Below are 23,391 nucleotides of genomic sequence, written 5' to 3'. Positions count from 1 at the left end.
ATTTGTCACCTCAGGCATAGAAGAATGGGACTGTTCATTTGATTATCTTGTCTCTGATTTTGTAAATAAGACTTTTAAAACTGAAAATTCAACTGACAAACTCTTGAATTCTGGCAGGGAGGTGGGAAAATTGTTGTAACTTCTTTTTTATATGCCCTTTTGCTTTAGAGACCTAAAATTGGAACCTTATGTAGATCATTACTACAGAGACTACCCTACGCTCGTCAGAATGACTGGGCCGGTGTTCACCATTGATCCAGGCAAGTGTTTTTGCCATTAAAGATTTTCTGAACAGTGTAGTGACATTTGTTTGCATCTTTTCCAGTGAGTAGCAGAGGATATATTTTCTTACCCTTAGTTTCTAAGTCAAGGCAGTGTATGTTTTCCATCAGACAGATTAGTTTGTTCTGCTTGATTTCTGACTTGCAGTAAACTGCACTCCTCATTGTGTATGAAAAATTTACCTATCTTTAAGGTTGTGACTTGGAGAAGCCTAGAGAGAGCTTCCAGTGCCCACCATGCTTTAATGTGTACTTGCGCTGTCCATTTCACAGCCATTAGTCATCTCTTACTTCAGCTCAAATAAAAATGAAAACTTTAGTTCCTCAGTGTGTTTGCTGCATTTCAGGTGCTCCATAGCCGCCTGCAGTCAGTGCGTGCCACCTGGAGCAGCACTGAGAGGGAAAATTCCCATTGCTGTTGCACTGTCCTTAACTCTGAGCCTGAGGAGCTCAAAGTCGGGACCTGCTTGTTAGAACTCAGCATATCCCCTGTTTTCTCACCGTCAGGGTTAAGCCAGAGATTTTGCTTAGCTTCTGCATTTGCTTTGGGCATAGAATTTGCTAAATTCTATTTGGGATGAACTAAAGTAGAAATCATTTAAATTGTACACATTATATAAAGTATATTAATTAGTTATGTGCTGTGACAGAAAATCTGTAGCATTTTGGGGAATATAGAACCATGTTCTTTCTGTTTCAAAATTACATGTGTTGTTGCTCAACTTTCCTTTAGAATAAAATAGTGTTTTCTTAACATTTCTTTTGTAAACTTTAAAAAAAATTTTATATAAAGTAAACAAATTACTCATATTTCACGATGCAGATTTAGGAGCATACTGTTACTTCCGTCTTCCTGCTTATAGTTTATGTATTCTTAAGTCTTGGTTCACATGAATTTCATTTTCAAGGTCAAGCAGGATTTATGCATCAGCCACCGTTTTTCACCTCCGAGCCACCTAGTATTTATCAGTGGATGAGTTCCTGTCTGAAGGGTGAAGGAATGCTGCCCTATCCTTACCTTCCTGGAATTTGTGAAAGAAGCAAGCTCGTGGTCTTGGTGAGTGTTTGGAGTGTTTGTTTTTTTCTTTTAAAATTTAAAAAAGTATGTAGTAAATGAATCTTTCTTTCCTCTGGGTATAGCTCTGTGAGTTTTCATTAGTAGAAGGGTAGATTCATGTGATCACCAACCTAATTAGGATATGGCACACTTGCATTGTTTTCCCCCAAATTTCCCTCTTACATTGTCTTTATCAACTGTTCATTACATTCTCTTGACAACTAGTAGACCATCTAAGGGATGTATCACGCCAAGTTCATGTATTCACAGTAGTTGAGTTCTAGTTTTTAGCATTGTCTTTCTTGGGACTGTAGTGTTTTCATTTTCTTTTTTTTTTTTTTTTTTTTTTTTTTTTAAAGATTTATTTTTATTATTTTTTATTGGAAAGGCGGATATACAGAGAGGAGAGACAGAGAGGAAGATCTTCCATCCGATGATTCACTCCCCAAGTGAGCCGCAACGGGCCGATACTATGCCGATCCGAAGCCAGGAGCCTCTTCCGGGTCTCCCACGCGGGTGCAGGTTCCCAAAGCTTTGGGCCGTCCTCGACTGCTTTCCCAGGCCACAGGCAGGGAGCTGGAAGGGAAGTGGGGCTGCCGGGATTAGAACCGGCGCCCATATGGGATCCCGGGCGTGCAAGGCGAGGACTTAACCACTTGCGCCACCGCGCCGGGCCCTGTTTTCATTTTCTATAAGAGTGAAATTGATGGGTCATGCAGAAGGATATTTGTATGCCTAGTTATCCTTTTTTAGATTATTTTTATTTGAAAGGCAGAGTTACAGAGAGAAGGAAGGACAGAGAAAAAGAGATCTTCCATCCCCTGGTTTACTCCCCTAATGACTGCAGTGGCTGGAGCTGGGCCAGTCTGAGGCTAGGAGCTTCCTCTGGTTCCCCACATGGGTGCAGAAGGCCAAGAACTAGAACTTTCCTCAAATGCCTTCCCAGGCCACAAACAAGGAGCTGGATCGGAAGTAGAGTAGCTGGGATTTGAACTGGCGCCAGTATGGGATGCTGAAGCTTCAGATGGAGACCTAGCCTACTATACAAAGTCATGGTCTCCTATCCAGTTGTTCAAAAAAGAATGAACTGTTTTCCAAAGTGTTCCATTTTATATTCTCACCAGAAATACTGCTGTGGTATTTTCCTGCGCTCTTGTCAGTATTTGACCCTGTTAAGGTTTTTTTTGTTGTTTTGATTCTGATTGATGTGTTGTTACGTCTGCTGACATATTGAGTTTACATTTCCCTACTGGTGGCTGGTATTAGGGCAGTTCTAGATAGGAGGCTTGGTTAATTAAAAAGGCAGAGTAACAAAGAGACCAAGATTTTGTGTCCACTGGTGCACTCTCCAAAATGACTTGATGACCTTTACTTGTCCGTGCCAGAATCTGCAGCCAGGACTTCATCCTGCTGCGTGGATGGCAGGTGCTCAGGGACTTGGGTCATCGTTTGCTGCTTTCCTGGGCACCTTGGCAGGAAGCTGCTGTGGAAGCCAAGGAGTCAGGGCTCTGATTGGTGCTCGTGTGCGATGCTGGAAAGCAGGCAGTAGCTGCTGTGTTACAGTGCCTTTTTTTTTTAAAATGTGTTTTTTAGCTGATGAGGCCTTTGCCGTAACCTGTACCATATCCTCTTTACGTGGCTTTTTACTGTTGAGTCACTTGTGTAAGTGGAGATGTTATCTATTTACTGTTTGCTGAAATGAAGGAAAGGACAGTTGTGGAGCTAGTGTCTTCAAGGAACTTTGTGTGCACTTTCTCACTGAGTAGAAAGAGACCTGATTTGTCACTGGTTATTGCTATGAGATTTTTGAATAGTGTAATTTACATCTAAATGGCAGGTTGAAAATGGCCTTTTGTGTTTCTATTATGCACTGAATATTTTGAAATGTTTAAAGTTAAATTAACATACTATTGTAAAATTAAAGGCACAAGGAGATATTCCTAGATACCTGTTGGATACTAGGATGCTCTTTTATACACTAGGGAGGATGATTGAAACGATTTGTGAGGAAATGGATCAACTAAAGCTCCTATATAGCTGGTGTAGGAAATTGCAAAAATGGCATAGCATGTTAGAACACTGGCAGTTTCCTTTAAAGATAGTCAGCTACAACAGTCCTTTTCCTGAATATTTACCCAAGAGAAATGAAAGCAACAACTTTGTGTAGTTACTACAAACTGGAAATGACTGTCCATCAGTTTTTGAGATGAGATTTGGTGTAACTGTGATGGAATATTACACAGCTGTAGGTAGCAGCAAACCGCTGATGCATGCAAGGATGAATCTCCAATGTGCTTTTAAAGAATTGGGCCACAGAAATGCATAGTGTGGTTCTGTTTATGTGTCATCATGGAAGTGGATAAACTGTTCAGTGCTGGGTATGGGATTATAGGACTGATTACAAACATTCCCAACTTTCAGTGTTGGGAATGTTCTGTATGGTGAGTATGGTAGTACTTACATGATTGTATAATAGTGTATTGGACTGATAGAGTTGTACTCCAGTATAGATGGGTTTCTACATTATGATTATTTCTTATTTGTTAATTTCTTGTCAATTTTTTTTTATATTCAGAGTATTGCACTCTACATACTTGGTGACGAAAGCTCAGTTTTGAATGACGCCTCACAATATTTATCCAGAATAACTATAGGTAAGTTGATGTAATGTTTGTCCTCTCAGAACAAATGTTTATAAATGTCAGTATCAGAATTGAATTACTAAAATGTTTGTGACTGGTTTAGAGGCCATGAATTTTTTTCTGTAAATGTCTCACTAATTTTACTCAAAAGTCAGAATTAGAGAAATAGGAAGAGACAGAGAGAGAGATATCTTCCATATGCTGGCTCACTCCCCAAATGGCCACTATGGCCCAGAACTAGGCGCCTCTGAAGCTGGGTTCCAGTGGCTGCAAGGGCCCGAGGTCTTAGGCCACCTCCTGCTGCTTTTGCAGTCTGTAAGCAGGGAGCTGGATTGGAAACGGAGCAGTTGGGAGTGCACATGCGCTGCCCGTGTGGGGTGTCGGTGCCACAGGTGGAGGATTAGCCTGCTACGTCCATGCTGGCAGCTGATGTTTGCATACCATAATTGCTTGAAAATCTAAGAAATCTTTTACATTTTCAGTGTGTCTAAAATAATTATTTTAGCTTCAAGAAACTTGTACTTTCCAGCACGGTGCAGTTTTGCTTATTTTGTAAATTTTTTACCAGTGATTTGTTAATGAATCCACATTTCCAGTTGTCTGACACATAACCACCATATGTTGATGACTGTGAATATAACATTTTATTTTGTTGTATTTTAGCCCCCCAGAAACCACAAGCAGAACAAGAGGAAAACAGGTAACTTGATTAGTTTGTACTTTTCAAGCAGAAAATTTAAGGCAATGTTGTAACATTACCTTTTGCCTGATAACTTTGTGTTTTACTTTCTCATAGATTCGATTTCAAGCCTTCCACATCAGTTTCTAGTCTAGCAGAAAAATTAGTTGTCTGGATGACTAATGTAGGTGAGAGCTGCTTTGTTGGTCTCTAACTAGACATGTTTTCTTCCGTGCTGGCTAGAGCTGCGAAGCCCGAGGTGGGCGTGGTCTGCCGTTTGTGTTGAAGTCTGTCAAGATTGAGAGTGTGAGAGTGTGATTGACTAAGCCATGCTTTCTTTATCCTGAGATGCTGTCTTTTTGTCTTTGTGTGCATGGGTTATGTTTGCCTGTCTTGGGACCAGTTGGAGACTGTGGTTACAGAAACCAGTGTCAGGACAGAAAGCTCTGATCACTGCATACTCACCTGTGATGCCATTGGGATGCCTAGCTATCAGAGATGGTATCTTGGGCAACACCTGGCCTGTGAGGCTTAAAGTCAGACATCTTTGCCACTAAGGTGGAGATTCGGCTGGCAGAAAAAAGGGGGAAAAAGATTTTTTTATATTCTCCATTCTTAAAATCTGTACTCTTGCATTTAAGTAAAATGCTAAGGAAACTTTTTTTTGCCAAAAATAACAAACTGAAAAGAAACAAAGCAACTGATACAAATATATAATTAAAAAAAAAAAAAAGAGGTTGTCATATAGAATAATATGTTAGAAAGCTATACTTTGGGGGCCAGTATTGCGGTGTTGCACATAAAGCCACTTCCTGCAATGGCCTCATCCTCATGGGGCCGTTTGATTTGCAACCTAGCTCCCTGCTAATAGCCTAGAAAAGCAGCAAAAGGTGGTCCAAGTGATTTGACCCCTGGTTCCCACACAGGAGAGCCCTGGAAGAAGATCTGATTTGGCCAGGTCCAGTCCTGGCCCTAGTGACCATCTAGGTAGTGAACCAATGGGTGGAAGACCTCACTGTCTTTCCCTCTCTAACTTTCTTCCTTTTTTTTTTTCCTTAAGATTTATCTTATATTTTATTTGAAAGGTAGAGTCGGAGAAGGAGAGAGACATCTTCCATTAACTGGTCTAGTCTGCTAATAGCTGCAGTGGCCTGCACTGGGCCGATCTGAAGCTGGGAACCTAGCACCTTCCACAAAATCTCCCACATGGGCCATCTTCCACTGCTTTCCCAAAGCTATGAGCAGGGAGCTAGATTGGAAGCAACAGCTGGAATATGAACCAGGACCCATATGGGATACTGACAGCTCAGCCAGTGGCTTACTAGCTACACCACAGCCAGTCTTTTGTGGTCCTTGCCAGCAGTCTGATAATAAGATGAATAAATGAATTTCATATGTATAATATTAAAATATATAAGTGTATGTATATTTTAATTTATCTGAAGGACATAGAGAGGTCCTCCATTCACTGGTTTACTCCCTGTATAGCCACAACTGCTCTGGCTGACTCCCCCCAAAAGCCCAGCTGTCCTGGCTGATCCTGCCCCCAAAGGCCAGGAGCTTCTTCCAAGTCTCCTGCCTGGTTGACAGTCTCCTGTACCTGGGCCGTTTCAACGAGCTGGTTTTGAAGGAGAACAGCCAAAAGACAAACCAGCAACTGTGAAGGATGTCAGGGTTGCAGGCAGTACCCACTGTGCCCCGGTGCCCAGCCAAATGAATTCATTTCTTATTTGTTTACTAACTTGAGTTAGGACAATTGGTATAATGGTAAATGTAAACAATTTTCTCCCTTCCTTTCACCATAAGGATTCACTTTAAGAGATTTGGAAACACTTCCATTTGGAGTTGCTCTTCCTATCAGAGATGCAATTTATCACTGTCGCGAGCAGCCCGCTTCAGATTGGCCAGAACCTGTCTGTCTCTTAATTGGACGTCAGGATCTTTCCAAGCAAGCTGTTGAAGGAAACTTACCCAGAGGGAAATCTGTGAGTATCAACAGTGCTTGTCTGTAGTAATTCAGAATAGTAATGTTCTTCATTTGTTTTTTAAGGATTTTTGCAACTGTATGTACCAGTTTGCCTTTTATTGTGTGCCAGATGGGATTTGTAATTGGCATCTTGTTCAACTTGCAGTTGAACCTGGGGTAGTAGATTGTGTGAGCGCTGCCTCTGCCCTGCCTCGGGACGTGCACTGTGTCAGCTTGCAGCTGTGCCTCTCTCCCTACTGGAGCCATGTTAGAAGTTAGCTGCTTTGTAGTTATTGCATGGAGAGGAGAGGGCTTTTCTATCCTGGAATTAGATAGTTCATATGTAGACTTTTCTTTTTGTATCTTTTGATTTGATAAATTTATTGAATTTAATCTTTTCAATATGTATGTTTGTTTTTAAAATTAAAGCCAGGAACAAGATCTTCACATCACAGTTTACAAGATACCAAATTATCCCCTCTGAAGTACTGTCTTTAATTCTGTTTCCTTAATTCTGCAAAACCTGCAAGTAATGAAGGATTTCATTATCTTTCATTATCTTTGTTATTTGTTTTAAAATTACCCTCTCTTAAAACTTTAAGATGAAACATTTTTTTAAGGTCTATTTATTTTTATTACAAAGTCAGATATACAGAGAGGAGGAGAGACAGAGAGACAGAGAGAAATATCCTCCTTCTGATGATTCACTTCCCAAGTGACCACAACAGTCAGTGCTGAGCCGATCCGAAACCAGAAGCCAGGAGCCAGGAACTTCCTCCAGGTCTCCCACTTGGGTGCAGGGTCCCAAGGCTTTGGGCCATTCTTGACTGCTTTCCCAGGCCACCAACAGGGAGCTGGATGGGAAGTGGAGCTGCCAGAATTAGAACCGGCATCCATATGGGACCCCGATGCATCTAAGCCGAGGACTTCAGTGGCTAGGCCACCGCACCGGACCCTAAAGATGAAACTTTTAAAGCTTGTTCTAAACTAGTTAATTTTTAGAAATAAATAGTAGTGTACCTGACTGTGTAGTCAACAGTGACTAAAGTTCTCAGCTTGCACATGCTGGGATCCCAAATAGGTGCCAGTTTGTATCCCGGCTGCTTTACTTCCATCCAGTTCCCTGCTTGTGGCCTGGGGAAGCAGTAAAGGATGGCTCAAATTCTTGGGACTCTGCACCTGCTTGAGAGATCAGGAAGAAGCTGCTAGCTTTGGATTGGCTCAGCTCCAGCTGTTGTGGCCATTTGGGGAGTGAACAGCAGATGAAAGATCTTTTCTTCTGTCCTTTTCTCTGTAAGTCTGACTTTCCAGTAAAATAAACAAATCTTAAAAAAAGAAAGAAATATTAGCATTGAATAAAGCGGGACTAAGGAATGGTTATCCCAGTCTTTCTGACTGTTCTGTTTAGTTCATGTCCCCGAGAAAGTGGGACTTGACTCCCTTAACTGGCCGTTACATCACTAGCTGGTAACTGTTAATATGCGATAGTTTGTCCTAGGCCACCAGAACTTTCTCAGAGTCTGTATTAAAATTTACTTACAACCTCAGAGTTGCCTGTATGGCTGAATAGCAGATCTTGGGTGAATTGAGGTCTGTCTTGTTTTAAACAGAAAGCCAATAGTTTTGCTAATATAGTTATCCTTTCCTTGATCCAGAAAATTCTGTAGCACTTATTTCTTTTGTACTAGTTCAACCATTAACACCAAAAAACTCTTTTTAAAATAATTTTAAATTTAGTTTGTCCAGTCATTTGAGGCTACATTTATTTCTAACACTATAAAAATTTGTCAGTATTTTAATGTGTTTTGTAGCCAATTCAGCCATTGTAATTTCTTTAAAAGTGCTATTCCATAGGAAACAAAGTCAGTTGTTATGAACTAAGAATGAGTATTTCGTCATATCTGCTGCTAGTGTTTTTGTTTGACTAACGTTTCTATATTAAATGTTGCATAACATTTTAAAATTTAATTACATAAAACTTGATCACGGAGCCTTGGGTGACTTGAGAGTAAGGAGAAGATTCCATGTGATTGACATCTGTGTTGCACACAGGTTAAATTGTGTGGCTCAAGAGCCCCGTTATGAAAGCACGTGACAAGTTTGAGAGGGTACGATGACACAGATGTAGTTTCTTACTTGTTCTGCCACAGTTCAATCCCTTTCATTCTAAGACATTTTTGTTTGATATATTTTGTTAGAAGTAAAAATTAAACATAATTCAGTCTATTGAAAGTATTAAAGTCGGTTTTGCCTCAGTTCTTGCAGCCCTTTGTATATCCTTCCTAATGTCTTGTGTCTGTGTTCATCCACAGACAGTATCTAACTTCACTGTATGAACGATGAAACCCATGGCTCTACAGTACCAGAATGAGGTTTATATTCTACTTTGATTGGCTTAGTTATTTTGTAAAGCAGTTAAGAAATGGCAATATTTTAGTTTATTTGCAATGTTTCCATCCGTAGTTTGGTCTCCTGATGCCTCCAATTTAAATTGTCTCCTGTCATTCAATAAATGACAGTGATTGTTTTCAGGGAGGCACCATGCTGGTTTTTTAAAAAGATTTTTAAACATTGTATGCAAATAGAGTATACATTGATGACCCAACTCATAATCTTTTCAATGTGCATATTTGGCTTAATTACATAAAATTATTATAACAAAGTCTGTCACTCAGGTGCTCTCATCAGATGTGTCTTCAGGAACTGAGGCTGAGGAGGAAGACGATGGCATGAATGACTTGAATCACGAGGTCATGTCGCTAATCTGGAGTGAAGATCTGAGGGTGCAGGATGTGCGGAGGCTTCTGCAGAGTGCGCATCCTGTCCGTGTCAACGTAGTGCAGTACCCAGAGCTCAGTGACCACGAGTTCATTGAAGAAAAAGAGAACAGGTACAGGGAAACACTAGTCCTTATTGTAGTTCAACCTGAGGCATGTTTTTCCTTTGAGCTTTTAGCATCTCAAACCTGAGAACAGTTTAAAGGTTACTTTGAAGTTGAAATGTATTCATCCAAGTTCACTAAACCATGTATGTTTCCAAAATTCGGCTTTTGAGGACATAATTAGCATGTTCAGTACAACAGTGTCTTTTCTAAAACCATTTTGCTGTTACAAGAATTTAGAAACAAAGCGAAACACGGAACTGCTTATTGTCGTGATCAGGAAGAGTTTTTGAGTTTTGCTTTTAATTTCCACTTACAACAGTGGTTTTTGTTTGTTTGATGGTCAGGGTAATGCTCTGTCATCCTTTTTCCTGCCAATAACGTGATAGATCATCCTTGTATTAATTCCTAGACTCAGTAGGAACTAGTGTCACATGCATGTGATGTGTTAGAGCTATTGTCTTGGGACACTACAGCTTTTTAAATTCTCTCCTGTTCTCATCAGCCGTGACTTGAGCGTTTGTCCTCTGCTTGCCATTGTTTTCTGAGCTCCTTACTTCTTCCTGTAGTACTGCTTCAAGAGGAAGGGCCACCCATACTTAACCACAGGCCAGAGAAGATATTACTCGTAGTTGGCCTGTCACTGTTCCCTTTCCCAGATACCCAGCAGTAGTCATCTGTAAATGAGGAGATGGAGTGACAGAGAGGTTGATATAGAGCCTGCTCTTATGTATTGGTGTTGGCAGATTGGCTTAACCTCATCTGTCTCCTTGCTTCAAGTTTAAGAATAAGCATGTTTGTAGTATTTGTGCTTAATAGAGTATATTAAGTGTATATATCAAGTGTATATATCAAGTGATATTTCACTCCATTAAGCTAGGAAAGCAGTTCTGTGTGGAACAGTCAGGGAGAGCAAGCCTGTGATAGCTTTGTCTGCAGAGAGAATGTTAATCCGTGAAGGGATAATTCTCTGCTTCCAGATAAAACTTTTATATGCATCTGCAAATAATGCTCCTGTATATAAATACTTACACATGTCTCTACTTTGAACATTTTTGTTAGTTTTTGTCTTTTTAAGGGACTATCTGAAATGTAATTTCACAGAAACAAGTTAGGGAGTGCTGTGTTAATTTTGCATTGTAGCCCAAAGATCCCATTTTAAATTTGCATGCCTGGTACATAGTGAATTTAGTTCTGTGAGTGAATCTAGCCACGATGTAAGCCAAACTGATTCTGTCTCCTGGAAAGGCCATGAAATCCAGATGGCGTTTCTGAGGTTGTATTGGCAAAAGGAACAAGAGTTGGCTTCCACATGTACTGAAGGAAACTAGGCTGGGAGAAAACACAGTGATGAAACATCAAAGTGCCATGTTTTCCTTTGAGAAGGTTAGCATCAGTGAGAGTAAAATTTTACATTTGTTTTTAAACATGCAAGGAGAATTAGCTTGCTGTATGGAACAGCTGGTAGAGAATGAAAAAAGCAAATAGACAACAAAAAGAAATGCATCTTGTGATTGGAATCTCTACTGGGAGCAAGAGTATTAAAACGAGAAAAATTCTGTTTGGGTGGCTCCCCTGTGTTTTGTACAGATTTACTTTGAAGTGACTTTACCTCTATGCCTTTATTTGACAAATTCTAAATCCTGTTGCATTGCGCTTTTTTTTTTCTAACATTTCACATTTTTATTTTAACTATAGGTTGCTCCAGTTGTGTCAGCGAACCATGGCCCTTCCAGTAGGACGTGGGATGTTTACCTTGTTTTCATACCATCCTGTTCCAACGGAACCACTGCCTATTCCTAAATTGAATCTCACCGGTATGTTAAGGTGTGGGCTCTGTGAGGAAGTTCAAATGATCCAATACCAGCAGAAGTGGAATTCTTCTAAATTATTTTGGGTGAACATCTAGGACACACTCCCTCCCTCTCTAGTGATTTAAGATATAAATAGTTGCATGACAGAGGTTATCAAAGCTCATGAAAGCAGATAAGACCAGCTAAGCACTGAAGGAAGTAGATTATAACCCATCACAGCTAATAACGAGATTACTCAGGATATCAAAGTCACTTGGAAAAGTTCAGAAAGATATTACTGATAATGGTGAGATTACTGAATTGTAAAGAGTTCCAAATGTAATACTTAGTCTTAAAATGCCTTCTGTTATTGTACGTAACAAGAGAATAACCCAAAAGAAAAAGATGATCTGTCTATATTAATCAAACTTCCCAGTGTCACCTGGTTGACATTTCAGTATGCAAGCTTCATACTTTTATTTCTAAGTATTTCTAAGTTTATATTTGTCAGATTATCAAAAAGTTTAAATCTATTTTAGAAATTGCCTTTAGAGTTAATACTTTTTTTCCATATCTAGCATACGTATATACACAGTTATGCTTTTAAATATGTGTGTTATACACACTTTTTTTCACCATTTCCTTCATTTTTATTTGCTGTAGGGTATTTCATTCATGGAATATGCCATAGTTATACTTGATATTTGTGGACGTCATAGTTTATGTCATTAGACTAACAGCTTGGAAGCAGAACTCCTAGGAGAGCAGGATGAACGGCTTTTATTTTCTGGAGTAGCATATTGTCAGTTCTCCTTTCTGGTTAGTTACACGAGTTTTTACGTCTGTCAGATGAAATTGTGCCCACTTTCCAATATGCTTACAAGCAGTGTATTTTAAACATGTTCCCTTAATCTTAATCATATTTGAATTCATTATAAGGATGACAGCCACATGCAGTTGAAACTCACTGAAAATTCCTTAAAATATGTGTGGTTTTGTGAAACCTGTATGCAATGAATGCATAAAACTTATGATTAAAACTGAATAATTTAAAAAGAAAACCTGAGTTGCACTCAGATTTGTAAAGAGCCTATGCACTGATCAGCCTACAGGAAACAAAATCCCCTGAGTGAAGAACACATTCCGTCTTCCGTTTCTTGCCTCTTCTGAATCCAGTTCTCATTGGGTGGCGTGTGGATAGGATTGCTTTCAATGTTTACATTGTTCTTTGAGAGAGAAGTGACTATGGCTGAATCTGAACAATAATTCCGTCTTGAAGACAGGCCTGATATTTGAGGATTTGTTTTGGTAGTTGTTACAATTACTGTTAATGTGAAAATGTCCATATAAAAACTGCGTTAGGAGGATGGGTATTTAGCCTGGTGGTTATGATGCCTGCCTGCCACGTGGGAGTACCTAGGTTTGAATCTCATCTCTGAGTCCTAACTCAAGCTTTGACCCTGAGAGGCAAAACTGATGGTTCTAAGTAATTGGGTTACTGTCACCCACATGGGACACCTACTTGATGGTCCTGCTTCCCAGCTTCAGCCTAAACCGAGCTTGAGTCTTTGCAGGTATTTGGGGAGTGAACCAATAGATTAAAGGCAAAAAAACAAAAAAAAAAAAAACAGGGAGTTTAAAAGAGTAGAATCTAGGTTCCAGGACCCATCCGTCTCCATGCTTGGAGCTCTGATTCCAGCATCTGACATAGAATTGGCAAATGTTAAAACATATTAAATCCATCTGACCTAATACCTAAGTAATACATGAGTTGGCATTAAAAAAATAATCACTTGATTTATTTTTAAATGAATTCAGTTGCATTTGCATAATTTAAAATGTGTTCATTACAGTGGTTAATTTTTCAGTCATCTGGTAGGCGTAAGAAAAAAAGTGGGAGAAAGGATCACCTTGTTATAAATGAATGGCACATTAGTTTATGGGAAATATAATTCCTTAAGATAGTTCCTTACCCACCCTGATGTGACTTGTGCTTCTGTGTGTTGTTGACTCTTACCGAGATATTCTGCTTTAGCATTTATTTACCTTTCGTTTTCTCCTGTGTGTGATTATCATGTTATATGGATGATGAAGCGATGTTTCAGAAATGTTACTTGCTTTTTCAATATTGATTTCTGCCTTTTTTGAGAAAATCCAGGTGTAGCTCATGAACTTGTTACTTGTTGTAGTACTAACACTAGCAGTTGAGTTTGCTTTTAGTTTCAAAAAGCAAATGATGAAGATGCTTTGCCTTGTGCTTATGCTTTGTGTTTGTGTTATTGTGCACCTCAGATGAGATGCTTTGTGTCTGTCTGAAATCCATCTTCTTAGAACTTGAAAACTATAGTTTTTGATTCCAGTGAACTGGATAACTCTAAGGAACATTAGAATATATTTTAAATATTTGGCTGTGACTTGAACTGATGTAGAATATTGATAATTTAGTAAGAATTAATTATTTGCCTAATTACAATGTAGATCAAATCCAAAGGAATCAAGAAAAAAACGAATGGAAGGAGCGCATGTAGTGCCATATTTTATGAACGTTGCTCTGAAATCTGTTGATCATGAGGCCAAGTGTTCTCTCTTCTGTAGTTTTTTGGGTAATGAGTCTATAATAAGATGCTTTTTTATAGCTGTCTCTAAATGCAGTTTGGCCTTTTTAACGATAGTGTGTAACTAAATGCCTCTAAACAGAGAGACATGTATAGATAGGAGACGTAGCAGATGTATGAAGGCCCTTGTCTCTTTTTAAAATACCATTTTGTGTTACTGTCCAGAGCAAAAGAAGGGATGTAGTATTTGAAATTAACACTATTATCATCAATCACTTATTGGAATAAGTATTTATATAACTGAACAATAATGTTAATTTTCATTTTGGTTTCTAATTAAGCTTTCAGCTGTTTTAAAAAATTTCAAAGTAGCATCCTAATCAGATGTTTATAAAGTTACATTTGTTTCAGTTGTCTGGTGGCCCTATACATTTTAGCAATAAGACAGTGAACTATTTTAAGAAATTATGATTTTGTTTTCAGCTTGCAATAAGTGTAACTGACATGTTAAAATTTAAATGCTCTTAAAGCTTTAATATCATTTTAGGTATTATGGGTTAAAGGTTTTGAATGTAGAGAAGGTGATAATTGTTCTCCAAGATCTAAATTTGACAGTTTTGATTTTGTCAATTTTTTCTCTCATTGTGACACTTCACTTGGCTGGATAGGGCGTGCCCCTCCTCGGAATACGACAGTGGACCTTAATAGTGGAAACATTGATGTGCCTCCCAACATGACAAGCTGGGCCAGCTTCCATAATGGTGTGGCTGCTGGCCTGAAGATTGCCCCTGCCTCCCAGATCGACTCAGCTTGGATTGTTTACAATAAGCCCAAGCATGCCGAGCTAGCCAATGAATATGCAGGCTTTCTCATGGCCCTGGGTCTGAACGGGCACCTTACCAAGCTGGCTACTCTCAATATCCATGACTACTTGACCAAGGTGAGAACTTGTGTTCCCGGAACCTGGCGCGGGGTCTCATCTGCCTACTGCATTAGTGCCAAATTTCTCTATTTGTTCTTCGTTCTTCACTCTCGTGTGTCTTCAGGCAGAGTCATGTTTCTGGAGTGTCGCTCACATCGGCCTGGGTCCTTCTCCTGCCCCGTGGCAGTGCTCTTGCGTTGCTCTTCCTGGACATCCTTGCCACATAGGGCCTTGGCTCACTCCTCCAGCCTTGCTTTGCACCACTCTTTTCTTGCTCTCCACATTCCAACCATGTTTTGGCTGTTTTAGCTTCCTGACAGAGGTTTTTTTTTTTTCCTGAATCACTTGAGAGCTGTGTTCATGCTGTTCCATCTCCCCTATAAACATTTTTCCTCACCTTCATTTTTCTGCCTTAGAGCCTTACTTACATTGTTTTAAAGCTGTATTTATACCAGGTGTGCCATGGAATTGACTTGTTCAGTAGGTTTTAGTATATTAGCACTTGTGTTCATTTTAAAACATCTCTGCCCCAGAAGGGGCTTGTATTAGAGTGGTTCTCTCTACATTTCCACCCAGGCCTGGGTAGCCACTCATCTACTTTCTGTCTTTCTAGATTTACTTATTCTGTGCCTGTCATGTAGATGAAGCTATACAGTATTTGATCTCTTGTGACTAGGTTTTTTCATGTAGCATGTTTTCATATTTGTACCTTATGTCAGCACTTCTTTTTTATTATTGAGTAAACATTCTGTATGAATATACCATACTTCACTTATCAATGTATCTAATGATGGATGTTTGGGCTTTTTCTATTTGTTGGCTATTATGAACAAAGCTATGAACATTTATAAAGGTGTTTCTGTGTGATTGGTTTTCAGTTTTTCATTTTTTGTTGGGTACATACTAAGGAGTACAATTACTATATCATATGAGAACTCTGGCTCACTTTTTGTGAAACTACCAAACTTTTTTCCAGTATACTTTTTTCAACAGTGTACAAGGGTTTATTGATTTCTTAATATTCTTGCTAACAGTTATTATACTGTTTTTTTTAATTTATTTTATTTTTATTGCAAAGTCAGATATATAGAGAGGAGGAGAGACAGATAGGAAAGATCTTCCATCTGATGATTCACTCCCCAAGTGACCACAACAGTCAGTGCTGAGCTGATCTGAAGCCAGGAGCCAGGAGCCAGGAACTTCCTCCAGGTCTACTGTGCAGGTGCAGGGTCCCAAGGCTTTGGGCCGTCCTCAGCTGCTTTCTCAGGCCACCAGCAGGGAGCTGGATGGGAAGCAGGGCTGCCGGGATTAGAATCAGCACCCATATGGGATCCCTGGCCTGCAAGGCAGGGACTTTAACCACTATGCTATTGTGCTGGACCCTATACTGTGTTTCTAACTGGTTGACATAAAATACTGTCTCACTGTGGTTTTCATTGTGTTTTCTTAGTTACTAATAATGTACAAGAATCTTCTTTTTTATGTGCTTTTGGGTCACTTGTCTATCTTTTTTGGAGAAATGTGTGTTTAAATTCTTTATTTTTCTAATTGTTTGTAACAGTTATTTAAATACTTTGGAAACTAGTCCCTTAACAGATAAGTGATTTGCAAAATTTTCTCTCATTTTCTTGGTTGTCCATTCACTTTCTCATATCCTTCAAAGCCCAGAAGTTTTTAATGTTGATGAAGTCCAAGTGATCTGTTTTTTTTTCCACTGGCTGCTTGCTGTGCTTTTGTTATTCTATCTAACAAGTTGTTTCCTGACCCAGAGTCACTAAGGTTTATGCTGATGTTTCTTTTTGACGTTACGTTTAGGAATATGATCCATTTAGGGTTACTTTTTGTAAGTGATATGGGATAGATTCTACTTGTTCCTTTCGCATGTGGCTCTGGCTGTATCGCATCATTCTGATGAGCTGGTTTTTGGTCTGGGCCCCTCGTGCTCACCTGGCCTGTCACTGTGATGGTTTCTTCTCGGGGGCCACAGGACCGTTCCCATGCTGTGCTGTCACCTCTGCAAACATTCCTCCTCACCTTCTAAACTTAAGTCTTTCCCTGCTGCTACTTTTCCCTTGCTAGCTTATACTCATCCTTCAGGTCCAATTATAAATTTACTTACGGATAATGTTCTCTTTCCTAATAATCCTTCACCTCTCCCTATTTTAAATTAGTTCCTTTAAAATGTTCTCTTAGTGTCTGGTTTAAAGGTAGCTGGGATGCCCCTAATGCAGCATGCGTTTGGCTGACTCCAGTTTCCTGCTAAGGCAGGTTACAGGAGACAGTGATGATGACTTAAGTAGTTGGGCTCCTGCCACCTATGGGAGACACAAGTTGAGTCCCCGGCTCGGCTTTGACTGCCTTACGGCTGTGAGCATTTGGGGAATGAATTAGTGAGTGGTAGCTTGCTTTCTCTCTTCCTTTCTGCCTCTCAAATTTTTGAAATTTAATTTGAGATGAGCATTTGAAGGTTAATAAAATATTCCTTCATAATACTTGTTATGATTTAATTTTTATCATGCTACTTTTTAACGTGTTTACTTAATTTATACATATATTTATTTTTCCTTTTAGGACACTAACTCTGAGCGCCAAGACCATGTCTGTTTAGTTTTGTCACTGTATTCCCATTATGTTTTAGTGTGCCTATCACATAAAAGTACTTACTGAAAGTGGCAGACAATATTTAATTTAAAGCTACATGCTTGTTTTGGTAGTGAATCTTAAGTTTCACTCTGTTTTCTGTCTTAGGGCCATGAGATGACAAGCATTGGACTGCTGCTTGGTGTGTCTGCTGCGAAACTAGGCACCATGGACATGTCCATTACTCGGCTTCTTAGCATTCACATTCCTGCTCTCTTACCCCCAACGTCCACAGAACTTGATGTTCCTCACAATGTCCAGGTGGCTGCAGTAGTTGGCATTGGCCTTGTGTACCAAGGGACGGCTCACAGACATACAGCAGAAGTCTTACTGGCTGAAATAGGTAGGAAATTAACAGTGCTGAATTCTCATAGAGATACTTTTCCCATTTTACATGAACTTAAGTAAAAATGATGGGAAAATCATAAAAATTCCTGAAAAGAAGCTGACTTGAACTGTGCTGCTCTGTTTTCTCTAGGACGGCCCCCTGGCCCCGAGATGGAGTACTGCACTGACAGGGAGTCCTACTCCTTAGCTGCTGGCCTGGCCCTGGGCATGGTGTGCTTGGGGGTAAGGAGAAGCTGTGCCTTCCTGTATTGTAGTTACCACCTGATGTGCTGAGGCCAATGATCTTCACACTTATTTCAGAATACCAATGTCTAAATTGTGACTTAATTTCCAAGCTCTTTCCTCTTTATGGACTTTTTTTGTCAAAATTCCAGATTCGTGCACTGTAGAGGAATTACACTGGAAAAGTTGGGGTTGTAAATTTCTTTCCCTCTAGTATGCCTGAATGAACTAAGGGAATGAAGTTTCTTGGAAAGAGTTTAAGATGCAAGATAAGATAGTGACAGCCCAGTTTGATAGAAGTCAGAAAATCATGGAAAAATGTGTAAGATGGGAAGCAATAAGCGCCTGTAGTTGTTGGTAGAAATAAACTAACTCCAGAATGCTCTTTATAACAACATTTAATATCAAGCCAGCCCGTCTAATTCCCATCAAGAAATTTCCACAGCATTTAATTTAATTTAATTAAGTTAGGGTTACCAATGTAATGCTATGATCAAGCTAAATGATTCAGGCCAAGTTACAGTGTAATGAGTTTTTCTTAGATATATTTTTACAAATTTACCCTGTAGTTGTCCGTATGTTGGGGTTTGGACTACACATTTGACACATGAGCTAAAGAGCCCGTTTGTGCAGCACGGAAGGACACTGTGCTGGGAGTTGGGACATAGATTCTGGCCCTGATCGCAGAGTCAGAATGACTGCATTCTTGTGGATTGGTCAGGCAGCCCCTCTCACCTTGTCATTTACTAGCTATGATTTATCCCTCTCTGTCTCACTTTCCTCATGTAACTATTTGGTATGTATATAAAGCTAGCTTTTCATTATTTTAACTAAAATACCTGAGAGAAACTGACTTATAAGGGACAAAGTTTTGGTTCACAGTTTTTAAGATCTGTGTGATGAAGGCAGTAGATGCAGAACGCGTGTGGAGGAAGAGTCCTGGGGCAAGCCAGAGAGCAGAGAGAAAGCATGTAGGCCCAAGTCAGCCTTGTCGCCATCTTCTCAGGGGCACACTGAGTAACCTGAAGGAGTCCCAGGGCCCATCTCCTGTGGAGGCTGCAATTATGTAACCGACTAGCCATTAGCTGCACTTTGGGGATCAGGCCTCCAATACCTGGGCTTTTGGGAATAGCCAAATTGTTGTCTAGACTATAACAGAGTTGGGTTGTTGAATTAATAAATAATTCATGTTCAACTCACAGAATAACTCCTGGCATAGAGCAAACATTCAGTAAGTTATTATTGTAGTTATTATTGCTGGAAAAGTTAATACAAAACAATCATGAAACTTAAGTGTACATAGTTCAGATTTCACTTATTTTGCTAGTACAGTTTTCTTTACTATTAAGAGTAATTAGTTCTATTTTGAAGTCTTTGTCTTTCCTAAAATGAAGAGTACTTAAACTTGAACATTTGTATTACAGTTTGTTTGAGAATTATGAATACTTTGAGTTATTTCAATAGGAAAATAACAAATCTAAAGCGCAGAGGCCTGTTTTGAAGTCAGTTGTTTGTTTTCGTGTCTCTTCCCTAAGATTCCATCTCGCGTGTGTGTGGTTTTGTTTTGCAGCACGGAAGTAACCTGATAGGCATGTCTGACCTCAATGTGCCTGAGCAGCTTTACCAGTACATGGTCGGAGGGCACAGGCGCTTTCAGACAGGGATGCACAGGGAGAAACATAAATCTCCAAGTTACCAGATCAAAGTAAGTCTGGGTCAAAGCTGCAGATAAAAATCCTGAAGTTGGAGTAGTTTTTTATACCAGCATTGTCAGTACAAGTTCATTAGAAATTTTATGGGAAAAAAATGCAAATGAGGTATGGGGTTCAAAATAATTTTTTTGCAACGAAACAGTTATCATTCAATTCTTTTTTCCATGAACTTCCGTAAGTACTCTTATACATTAGTTTTAAACCCAATCTAGTGCTCAAAAGAGTTTTATAATAATTTAGAATCCTTTTACATGAATATTTTTCTCTTTCCATAGGAAGGAGACACCATAAATGTGGATGTGACTTGCCCAGGCGCTACTCTAGCTTTGGCTATGATCTATTTAAAAACCAACAACAGGTATTTAGATCTCTGCTCTGTTTTCCACATGACATTGTGACTTGTATCTGACCTGAATAGTGAGTTTATATTATGTGTTAAGGTTCCCTGTGATGGGTCAGCTCCTTTTCCTTCTTTCCAAAAATGTAACTTACACAGATTGTGCGTAGAAATAATAGATTTTGCTTTTTAAGTGCTATTTGACAATATATAGTCATCCTGCCATACCTGTGGGGGGATTGGTCCCGGAGCGCCCAGGGATGTCAGGATGTGCAGATGCTCAGGGCCCTTCCATAAAATGTATGTGTGATATGCAAACTGAATATCCGGTGCACTTTACATCTTCACTAGATGGCTTATAGTACCATATGTATGCTGTGTAATCAGCACCTGTACTGGATAGCTCGGGTACTCAGGCCGGGGGGAGCCCACCTGTGTCTGGTACAAGTGCAAGCTTGCTGTCTGAATATCTTCAGTTGGTGCTAGAACACACTGATGGGAAGCCACTGAGGTCTGCTGGTGGCTGTTCATGCCAGTTGTAGTTGTTGGTGCTGACTTCCAAACTGCCCACATTCCTTTTCATTAATTTTATATATCCTTGTGAACACTGGTTAAGCCAGAAAGTGTTGATGTGCTGTTGCTTACCATTAGTAAGTTGTTTCTGTTAATTTCAAAGGTTTTCTGTAACTAAATGTTTCACTGTCCTAGTCCTCCATAGTTATTACTGTAGCTTGAAGATAGACTTTTGGTATTTACTTTAGGTTTGTCTGGATGTTTGAGTTGGGTTGGAGAGCTTATACCATATGATGAGTCTGTTAGTTTGAAAAATATTTTAAGATTCAAGGAACTTTTTTGTGAGCTAATTTTCTTCCCATAGTTAAAAAATATACTTTTTCAACTACTGTTTGAATGAACATGTTTGTCAGTGCTTTCTTGGCCTGGTGACATTCCGTGAACAAGACTAAAAACATCTACCCTCCAGGATCTTATATTACCATAAGACATATATAGTAAATACCGTGTTAGAATGTGAAGTATCCCAGAAAGAAAAAGTGGAGCCGTGTTGGGGTGGGGAGAAATGTTTTGAATTATGTCTCCAGGTTCCTGTACTGCTTGCTTCGCACTCACCCTCCCTCATGTCTTCCACCCACAGGTCCATTGCAGATTGGCTCCGGGCTCCTGATACCATGTATTTGCTGGACTTTGTGAAACCAGAGTTCCTGTTGCTTAGAGTATGGTGTTTTGCCGTTTTCATTTCTGTTAGCACAAGGAATCTGTTTGTGCTTCGGAAAATTATCTTGCAAATGTACCTATCTTTAGAGTAGAGTCTTTTTACTTCTAATCCTTCCTGGGTGTGTGATTGACAGTTTTCTGTTCAAATTTTGTGAAAATAACTTCAGGAGACTCACGAATGATAACATTATTGATATATAATACTTGAGATGGTATTTTAATTACTTACTTCATTATTAAAAATGTTCCTTGGGGCCAGCTTTGTGGCAATAGCCAGTTATACTGTCTTGGGTCTGCATCCCACATGAGTGCTGCTCCACTTCACTTCTGGTCCAGCTCTCTGCTAATGCACCTTGAAAAGCAGCAGCAGATGACCCAGGTGCCTGGGCTCCCACACCAGTGTGCCGTCCTTGAAGAAGCTCCTGGCTCCTGGCTCCTGGCTTTGGCCTGAACAAAGCTGGACATTGCGGCCATTTGGGGAGAGAACTAGCATGTGGAAGATAACTCTCCCCCTCTATCTCTCCTTTCAAATAAAATAAATCTTTTAAAAAAGAAACGTAAAAAGCAACAAATGGCTAGCACTTTGTTGATTGCTTTGTATTATACTTTTTATTACTATTAAGGATGTAGTAAAATTATTAAGGTTGTGTTTAATAACAGTAATAGTTTAACCTAATTGCCTAAGATGTTCTTTTTTGTGTCTAACTTTGTCATATGGAGCCCTTTTATTCTGAGATAGACATAGTTATGTTTCCCTTAGTTATTTTTCCTTTATAGAGGAAATGATCAGAGTCTTCCCAACCCCTCCAAGTGATGGTCAAATTAATTTTAGTGTTTCTTTGTTGCAGTTGAGATCTTCGATTTAATGAGTAGCTTAGATTGATACTGTTTACTTAATTCATTAATTGTCATTCCTTAGAAACTGATTGTTAAATTGTTCTGTTTAATGTTAGTATTGTTACAGAATCTGTTAATTGTGCTCGAGTTAATTTTTTTGTTTTATTTTTTTCAGACACTTGCTCGATGCCTGATTTTGTGGGATGATATTTTACCAAATTCCAAGTGGGTTGACAGCAACGTTCCTCAGGTAAGTACATAGAATCAAAATTACATGTCTAATAGCAAGCAATAAAGATTTCTAGCAGGAGTCCACAAAATCCTATAAATGTTTTCCCCATGAAGGCAATATTTTCATGAAAATATCTCAAAGATAAAGAACTTTGATTTGAAGAGCATGTAGTAGCTAAAGCCCTTCTTTTCATGCCTAGAAATTGAAGTGTCTTGTTTTTACTTTGTAAATGTATTTCTTTATTTATTTGGAAAGTAGTGTTAGAAAGAGAGGAATAGAGATAGATCTCGTCCATTGGCTGATTCCTTCTCCAAATGGCTGCAGAGTCAGGCGGGGTAGATACATGGGAACAAAATCAGAATCTTCAAACTCCATCTGGATCTCCTTTGTGGGTAGCGAGGGCCCAGGCATTTGAGGCATTTTCTACTGTTTTCCGAGGTTCATTAGCAGGGAAGCTGGGCAAGAAGTGGAACATCTAGGAAGCAATCTGAGGCTCATAGGATGTCGTCATCTCAGGCAGCGCTGCTGCCTCCAATGCCAGTCCTCTAGATTGTGGTTTTTGAAAATTAAGTACTGGGCCCGGCACAATGGCTCAATTCCTAAATCCTCACCTTGCAAGCACTAGAATTGTAAGCTGCTCCACTTCGCATCATGCTCCCTGCTTGTGGCTTGAGAAAGCAGCAGAGGACAGCCCAAACCTGGGCTGTCTGCACCTGTGTGGGAGACCTGGAACAGTTCCCTGGCTCCTGGCTTTGGATCAGCTCAGCTCCAGCTGCTGTAGCCATCTGGAGTATCTTTCTCTCTGTCTCTCCGGTCTGTAAATCAGATCTGCCATTCCAATTAAAATAAATAACATCTTAAAAAAAAGGGAGGGCAGGGGGAAATACCAACGTCCCCTAACATTTTATTTTTAACGTAAGTATACTTTTATCTAAACTCAACTTCGTAAAAATTTTAGGTCTTCTGTGCAATAGCCTATTTTAATTACTTATAGCAGATTTATTCAATAAACCAAATACACTGTAAGAACTTGAATTCGGGGCCTAGCGCAGTA

At 39.5% G+C, this 23,391-nt stretch overlaps 1 protein-coding gene across 5 annotated transcripts in view; it reads left to right on the top strand.

Annotated features, from left to right (window-relative positions):
• ANAPC1 (anaphase promoting complex subunit 1) overlaps window positions 1-23,391 on the top strand; it is an 89,256-nt gene that overhangs the window by 35,805 nt on the left and 30,060 nt on the right. For 3 of the 5 annotated variants that reach the window (XM_040993524.1, XM_040993522.1, XM_040993523.1), the window contains 15 exons: window positions 169-260; window positions 1,190-1,338; window positions 3,914-3,992; window positions 4,644-4,680; window positions 4,777-4,847; window positions 6,466-6,644; window positions 9,289-9,515; window positions 11,205-11,323; window positions 14,523-14,794; window positions 17,525-17,759; window positions 17,895-17,986; window positions 19,557-19,691; window positions 19,974-20,056; window positions 21,189-21,267; window positions 22,281-22,355. In XM_040993524.1, coding sequence (XP_040849458.1) covers window positions 169-260; window positions 1,190-1,338; window positions 3,914-3,992; window positions 4,644-4,680; window positions 4,777-4,847; window positions 6,466-6,644; window positions 9,289-9,515; window positions 11,205-11,323; window positions 14,523-14,794; window positions 17,525-17,759; window positions 17,895-17,986; window positions 19,557-19,691; window positions 19,974-20,056; window positions 21,189-21,267; window positions 22,281-22,355 — 1,924 coding nt within the window. Of the gene's footprint in view, window positions 1-168; window positions 267-1,189; window positions 1,339-3,913; window positions 3,993-4,643; window positions 4,681-4,776; window positions 4,848-6,465; window positions 6,645-9,288; window positions 9,516-11,204; window positions 11,324-14,522; window positions 14,795-17,524; window positions 17,760-17,894; window positions 17,987-19,556; window positions 19,692-19,973; window positions 20,057-21,188; window positions 21,268-22,280; window positions 22,356-23,391 lie in introns of all 5 variants that reach the window. The other 2 variants (XM_040993527.1, XM_040993525.1) reach the window with 2 other exon arrangements.

This window comes from Ochotona curzoniae, unplaced genomic scaffold (assembly GCF_017591425.1).
Source record: "Ochotona curzoniae isolate NIBS_2020 unplaced genomic scaffold, NIBS_Ocur_1.0 contig_883, whole genome shotgun sequence".
NCBI classification, from domain to species: domain Eukaryota; kingdom Metazoa; phylum Chordata; class Mammalia; order Lagomorpha; family Ochotonidae; genus Ochotona; species Ochotona curzoniae.
Note: the sequence above shows the minus strand (reverse complement) of the source record. Positions and strands in the feature narration are given on the sequence as shown.